Below are 8,091 nucleotides of genomic sequence, written 5' to 3'. Positions count from 1 at the left end.
TTAGGTGCCATGGTTATTTCAGGTCTAAAGACTTACATATAAATATTACGTGAGATACATTTATGACTCATGAGCATGTAGTGTTTTGATTAGTGGACCGATCCAATACTTCATAACCTTTATAGGCATATATAACCTTGATTGACATCACATATCCATGATTAGTAAAACACCGCCATTATCCAAGGCACATACTAATCTTTAGTTTATCATCATTCCCACAATGACAACAAACTAGGGATGTGCAGAATAGTGTTTTTATATGCTCAAGATTCTACTGTCCAAATTATGCATCCAACAAACATGAGCAAATACCTATTCTTGGACACATTATTAAGTTGATTTGCATAAGTAAACAACAAAATAGATTATTGCCTCTTATTATTGGTAAAATGTTATAAACGTTTCGGGACTAGGGCATACACTAACACCTCCCACCCGATAAACAATGGCAGCAAAGCTACATCTACGAGAGTGAGCACACTTGCAACCTCATTTACATCACAGCGTTTCCCAGGTTAAGGGTGAAGGTTGCAGTGTTTAAATCGTGAAGGAATGACTCGTAGAGAGTCTCCCCATGCCATAATTTATCTTTGGCCTCTTAGTATAAATTGGGAAGTCTTTTGTCAATCACTTTGAAGTCATAGGAACCGAAAAAATTACTTTGTATATTAAGCCATAGTGGGAAAGAAAATTCGATTTTAGCTAGTTTCAACCTTAAATTCCTCTTATTTGTTGACAAAAGGGTCTTTACTTTGTTCGCTGGAGTCATGCGTCTAAAAATTTTTCAAGGATGAAGAGACTTTAGGGATCTCATAGTTAATAAACTCAATAGGCGTCTTTCAAAGGATGGGAACACCAAGATACATAAATTCACACCGAGGGCAAAGCAAAAATGAAAAGGGGAAAGAAAGAAAGCTAACCAGAGTGACAAATAATGCATTTTTATTTCCGAAAAAAATAAACACCAAAACTGAAGTGGTTATGTAATTTAGTATGAACCTATATATCTTTCCATTACTAGCTAATTGTCCACTCTCCCTAAACGACATGCTCTAACATCTTAAATTATGACAACACTTGTGTGGAAAAAGAGTGCAAAAGATTGCAGCAGTTATATCTCCTAACATTAAATGCTCTGAGCTAAGGAAAGGGAGGGGCATATGTTTCAGATCTACTCCTTTTAGACCCATCCAAAAAGCAGCCCTTCATCAAGAAAGCAAGCGCAAGATCAAAACCGTCTCACATCACCACTAAACTTAAGGGGCAAAACCGTTATTTCTACTAACTACTTCCACCTATTTATCATGAGCTAACCATCTACTTTTCTCTTTTGACTCTATTAACTGTGACATCAAAATTTACACCGAAAACCCAGGCCAATCATTTCAAAAAAAATTCAACCAAGACACAACAACATATAACGATGTATGACAACAAATTGACACCCTTTCTATGCAAGGGCACATGTCAATGTGTAATTCAATTTCGATGAAATATAGTTAAATAGGATAGCACTATTGCAATATGAAATTGAACACAAAAACTGTAAAAAGGATGTTGAAATATAGGCAGGGTTGAGTTAGTGAATGTAATGAATAGATGGATGTTCTATAAACCCATGCGTCTAGATTTATTTTGATTGAATAGTTTGTTATGATTGGAAAGTTGTTCTTCCTCCACCACCTTTTTTCTCCAAGCAACCTCTTCTTTTTGCCTTTTGATGAGCTCCAATTCACGATATCGTTCCTCTTCTTTTCGATGCTGCTCAAACGCTTCTCTTCGTTGTGCCTCTTCTACCCTCCTCCTATTCTCCTCCAGCATCTTGTCCAGCTCTTCTCTTTCTTTTCTAGCTTCTTCCTGTCCAAATCAAAATTACAGCTTATTATTTCTCATATGTACTTACAAGACCCATCCAAAACCATAATATAGTGTGACCTGAGCTTGACAATGATTTTCAAAGAGAGAGAAAGGCCATGGCAATTTAAGTAAAAGACTTACAAAAGTAACCTCTATATTATATTGGAAACCTCCCTCCCCTCCCTGACTTATTAATCAGAACAAACATGCATATAAAATCAAGGAATCAGAAAAGCACTAGTGCACTACCATGTCCTAACTAAGGTAGCTCTCAGTAAACTAAATTTCTCAAGTAATATCATCGAACAAGCTAAAAACCAATAAGCACTTAATATAATAATATGTTAAGTTCTTAATTTGGTTCTCAAACAGCCCCTACACCTATAATGAAATCAAAACTACAATTGATATTTCTCTTTTTTGTCATGACAGAGAGTACCCAAAGTAGAAGAAAAACGATAACAATGAGCAGCCCCAATAATATAGTGCCTAAACAAAGACGGGAAGTGCCTAGAAAGGGAGCTTCCAGCAAAGGTTATATTTGCTTGGAATAAATTGTTGTGGCGTGTAAAGACATAACAAATTGTTTATAATAATATTCTGAACAGGCCTTTTATTCTTCCTCTCAGCTTGCTTGAGTTTATACCATTCTGGATAACCATGCTTCTTCCAACAAATGTCCACATCGCTCGATGTGGTTGTTCTTGTGATAGTAGGTGCAAAAATAGCCTTGAGAACTTGAAGATCCTATTTTAGTTGTATATTTATGAACAGTTAAGGTAGAACCTTCACAATGGATTCAGCTCCCCATTGTAAGCTGTCTTTGTACTTCACGATGAACCATATAATAAGCTTCTTCAACACTCGGCAAAGAAGAAATAGCCAATATTCTGCTACTGAACCGGTCTAGGTTGTGATCGAGTCTTGCAAGAAAGATGTATACTCTGTGTCCAGCAATACGCTTCCTTTGCTTAGTGATATCAACATTGCAAGTCATCTCAATTGGCCTTCTGTAATTGAGTGCGATGAAGATCGAGTCCAGTTCGTTGTAATAATCAATAATAGATTTCTCGTTTTGGTTCAATTGAAATGATTTCTTCATTGATTCATGAACTTGAGAAGAGTCAGAAACATCCAAATAGCTCCTCTTGACTGCATCCCACACTTCCTTGGCTATTATTCCACAAGGTACAAAGTGTGATATCGGATTGTCACTCATTGAATTAATTAGCCATGAGTTGACTAATGTGTTTTCAACCTCCCATTCATCATATTCAAGACTATAGGTGGCTGGTGCAACGGGTGTAAACGAGCCTAGCCCGAACCTAGGTAGCCTCGGTATTGGCTCTTTAATATTTCGAGCCGAGCCCTTTCAACCGAGCATATATATATATAATAAGTAGCGTAGGGGACAAAAAAAAAACTTTTATAACATACTCCACATGAGTTTAAAATATTTATAAAAAAAAAACAATAGCTGTTATGATCGAGATTCAAGAATAGTAGATGCTACTCATGGTCGGAGAACACAAACTCACGCAAAAAATTAAAACAATAAAATATATATTAAAGTTTGTAATATATTTTATTTTTTATCAAAACCTAATTTTCCAGCTAAAGGCCCAAAGGCCAAAGCTTTTCTTGTGTCATTTTTCTGATTGGTTAAATCATACCTGAGTTGTGAATTGTGATGAAATAAATAGGGACTATGAGTCCTATCGAGCCGAGCTTTGACAGAGCCGAGCTCGAATAGTTTGAAAACTATCAATGCTCATTAACACCCCTCGCTGGTACAAAGTACTTCCCATTGATATATCCCAGCAACGTGCATCTCCAAAAAAAAAGTTACCAGACCTGATAATCAAAGACATCCAATTTTACATGAATGGGTGAAGGAGTATCTTGAATGGTGATAGTAGAGATTTTCTTGCTGCCAGAATTTTCACCATCTGGTTTAGGGGGCATACTGGATGGTGCGGCTAAGGTTTGATAGGGAAGAAGAAAAGTTTGTGCAGCTAGGGTTTGATAGAGAAGAATAATAGGTTATGCGGCTAGGTTAAACCTGAAAAAAATAATTAGGTAGAATATCTTTCCATTAACCTTTGAAGTATATTTACACAATTGCAGAATCCTATATAAGGTAGGACAACTATATAAGGTAGAACAACTATACAGAATAACTAAATAGGAAAAAACCTAATCAAGGAAGAACTACTCCTCAATTACTGCTCATATTCCTATAATGTCAACGGATCATTTACACGTCTTACCACAATATTACTAGGATCTAACGTTTTTCATCAAAACAAATTTATAAAACGTGAGGTGCACCATCATGCTCTAGTTTGTATGAGACTATCAAAAAGGATAATTAGAAATAACATTGGCTCAAGATACTTACCTCTTTTCTTCTTGCCTCAGCAAGGGCAACTTCCTTTTCCTTTTCTAGTTGAACTACAACATCATGGTACAACTTCTTCTGACCTTCTTCTATACATCTATCTATTTCTAATCTCACTTTCTCAGAACTCAACCTCTCTTCTACATTTTTCCGAATTGCTTCCTCCAATCTCCTTGCAGTCTCTTCCTCTAAAAGTCTCAGTTCTGCTTCATGTTGACGCCTAATAGCATTCACCAAGCAGATATTCTTATAAAATGCAGAAACAAGCAACAACAAAGGTGAAAGTCAAACTACACACTCATATAGCCATCCCAATTGTCAACATGGTAAGCACAAACTTTTAGATTAATGCATATCACCATGGAAAAAAGATGAACCATAAGAAATAATGGTTTTTGAAATGAGACAGACAATGTTGACAGTGGAATTTCTAAAAAAATTACAAAATCTGATAAGAATATAATTAACAAAATCTAATAAACATATAAATTAACTGATCAAGTATAGATCTAACACAGGGATCTATTCGAGAATTTATGGCGAGAAACCAATATAGTTTATATTCCACAAAGAGGGGATTGGATATAGTGGGTGAAAATGTAAGCCTTTGTAACAAAGTCATAAGTTCATATTCCCATAATTCGCCCCAATAAACAATCTGATCGTATATATATAAGCACTAAGAAAATTTCTATAAAAAATATGCACCTTGTTTAGATGTGGAAATGATCAATATTCCATATGGAATATTAAAGAACATAGAAAGAAAAAAAATTCCAGTGTTCAATTTTCAGAATCTCAATTATACACTTGTAGATCTGCAAAATATATATTTTCAGATCAAATGGGAATTAGTAAATTCATAGTTGTTCAAGGCACCCCTCGAGCGCGCCTGAGGCAAGGCTCAGGGGTCAGCGCATCTCTCTGTATGAGGCAGGCGATGTCATCCAGGCGCGCGCCTTTGTGTTCCTTGGCCAGCCTCGCGCCTTGAATGGAGGGCGCCTAGGCGCAATTGTAAGGTTTTTAGGTTTTGTTAAGTTTCTAAGCACAGCCATAGAAAGTCTTTATGATGAAGGGTTCAAAAGAAAAAAAAATAAGAAAAGGAAAGGAAGGAGATGATATGCGATTCTGAAGGACAGAAAACGCAAAACACTTGGCATCTTCTCCTCCATTGATGATGAATAGGTAGGGAATATCAAGACTAAAGAGTTTTGTCTCGCTTGAGGAAAAGTAGCTATTATTAGACTATTAGTTATTAACTTAGTGTTTAGTTGAAGTTGAACTTTAGGTTTAAATTTTATTATGAATTATAATTATGTTTTAGTAGTTAATTCGAATTCATGTCATCCAATTTATGATTAAAATTGTTGTTAGGACTATTTGTATCATTTCAGAAAGGTTAAATGTTGTTATTTCTAATTTTATATGTTATATTGTTTTGGTGCGACTGAGCCTTGGGCCTTGTGCCTTTCACAACTATGAGTAAATTGAATTTAAGAATTATTGGAACATATATAATGATGTGAATCTTCAAGGTTCAACAAAATAAGATAACCTTCCATTTAGTAATGTTACCCAATAAAGAGTTTCTTCAAAAGATGGATGCTTTGGAGATGCAGGTAGGTAGTAGCAGTCACAAACTACAAGTCAATATGCTAACTTAAAAACATACTACTTTCTTCTTCTCTTCTAAAGTTGTACCAGTTATTTCTGTAATGCTATATCCCCTCAATGTGATGCTTTTAAATTAAAACACATTATGATATGCACCGGAACCGCTACGAAGAATTTCAGCTAATTGAATTCAATATAAGGATATGGAAGCAAAACTCAAAAAATTACCTCTTCTTTTCTTCCTCCTCTTTCTTTAGTTTGTCAATGGCACTTTTACGTTCAGTAGAAGTAAGCGCTGGAGTAGGAGATTTGGGTGGGGTGGAGAATGAGTCACTCCGACTCCTGTGTCTTCTGCGCCGTCTAGGAGCCGGAGATGGACTTTTTCGGCGCCTATAACTTGGTGAACGACTTCTTCGCCTACACCAAATTAGAATTAAGTGAAGCACATGAATTAAAGCGGCAGAAGAAACCAGAAAGGATTAAAACCTGGAATGAGAATTGGAGTAGGGAGAGCGGCTTCTGTCCCTTTTGCTTCTTCTGCTATAACGGTGATCAGACGGTGATGGAGAGTATCTCCTCCGGTACGACGGTGACCTAGATACACTTCTTCCCATATCTCAATTTATGCGCATTGAATGGATCACATCAAAAATTCATTTCGCCTTCTGCATTTCAATTAGGGTAAATTATACCATTTTCACATAAAAGCCATGGTTATGTACGTAAAAGTGGTTTACCCATTTCAAACAGGATTAATGCATCATTTTGCCCTTGAATTTGTCTTGCTCACTGAACTTTTAAAATGTGCACACTCTCTTCAATTTGTATAAAATCTACTGCTTGAAATGTAATAGGTTGCAAAAAAAACATAAGTTAAGCGTAAAATTACATGCGTCTAAAAAAACGATCAAAATTGGGATATGCGGGGTTTTTTTTTTGTAGGAAAGGGAAATAAAAAACAAACAAAAACCAACATCTAACCCGGGATTAGCCTAGGGAAGCTAACCCCCACCCGATCATCAGACAGAATCGAACAAAGGAAGTTCGGAGGAGAAGAGAAGGTTGTAATTCCCGACATCCTTTCATGGCCCTCCGCAGCAACGCGATCAGCCACCCTATTCTGCTCCCTGTACACATGACAAAAGGAGATGGTATCGAAAGAAGAACACAATCTTCTGATTTCTTTAACAAGGTTTTGGCTACTCAAGCACATAGCCTTGTTGTTAGCAATCAAATTAACTGCTTCAAGGTTGTCAGAATCCACGAGCAGCCTCTTCAGCCCCAGGTCAATGGCCAATCTAAGTCCAGAGAAGATACCCTAGAGCTCAACAGAAAAGGAAGAGCCCATCCCTAGATTCTGAGTAAAACCAGACACCCAATTGCCCCCAGCATCTCTCAGAACCCCTCCAGCCGCAATTCTGCCGTCCACAAGACACGAGCCATCGGTATTTAATTTTACAATCCCTTCCCCCCGGTCTACTCCAACCCCAAAAGATGCTCAACAGATCTCTGGCTAATACTGGCTAAATAATCCCCTTTGAAGTTATTGATAATAGTGTTAATCTTCTTAGAAAAATAATCAGGTAGATTAGGAATCACTATAGCTTTTTCTCCAAATACCTCAGTATTCCTCCACTGCCAAAGCTGGTGACAGACAACGGCAAAGAGGATAGCACCATGCTCCATCTGAGGCAATAACAAACCATTAACAACATTTAACAACCAATCGTTTTCAGAGTGGGCGAAGAAGTTAGGTAGCAACTGGCTCGGAATCACTTTCTTCCACACATTCTTACTCTTCGCACAATCCCTAAGAACATGACAGATGGTTTCTGCCTGAACTTTGCACTTACAACAAGTATCTACCTCAACTAAATGGCGTCTCTTCCTTTCCACATTAGTAAGCAACCTATTCTTTGCGCTAAGCCATAGGAAGCTCCTAATGCGATAAGGAACTTTTAAGGCCCAAATATTCTTCCAAGAGATTGAAGGAGGGGTATCCAAGTTAAGACTGAAAGCTTCAAAAGCAGATTTGCATGAATAAGTACCATTGTTCGTAAAGGACCAACGGTGACTATCCCCATCCTCCTCTTTACTACTAACTTTAATTCCACGAATTTTCAGGAGCGTTTCCAGATTAAGGTAAGACTCGAATCTCGACCAAACCCAATCTCCCTCCGAATCCACCATATCAGCGATACTCCAGTTTCGGATCT

At 37.1% G+C, this 8,091-nt stretch overlaps 1 protein-coding gene across 1 annotated transcript; it reads right to left on the bottom strand.

The window, feature by feature from the left end:
- Positions 1–1,360: 1,360 nt before the first annotated feature.
- Positions 1,361–6,601, bottom strand: LOC136231266 (uncharacterized protein At1g10890-like). The gene is made up of 4 exons (XM_066020592.1): positions 6,362–6,601; positions 6,104–6,292; positions 4,262–4,481; positions 1,361–1,860 (listed from the first exon to the last, which is right to left on the bottom strand). The coding sequence occupies exons 1-4, from the start codon at positions 6,487–6,489 to the stop codon at positions 1,612–1,614; spliced, it is 786 nt and encodes a 261-aa protein (XP_065876664.1). The 5' UTR covers positions 6,490–6,601; the 3' UTR covers positions 1,361–1,611.
- Between the last annotated feature and the right edge of the window lie 1,490 nt (positions 6,602–8,091).

The sequence above is a fragment of the Euphorbia lathyris genome, chromosome 5 (assembly GCF_963576675.1).
Source record: "Euphorbia lathyris chromosome 5, ddEupLath1.1, whole genome shotgun sequence".
Taxonomy (NCBI): Eukaryota; Viridiplantae; Streptophyta; class Magnoliopsida; order Malpighiales; family Euphorbiaceae; genus Euphorbia; species Euphorbia lathyris.
Note: the sequence above shows the minus strand (reverse complement) of the source record. Positions and strands in the feature narration are given on the sequence as shown.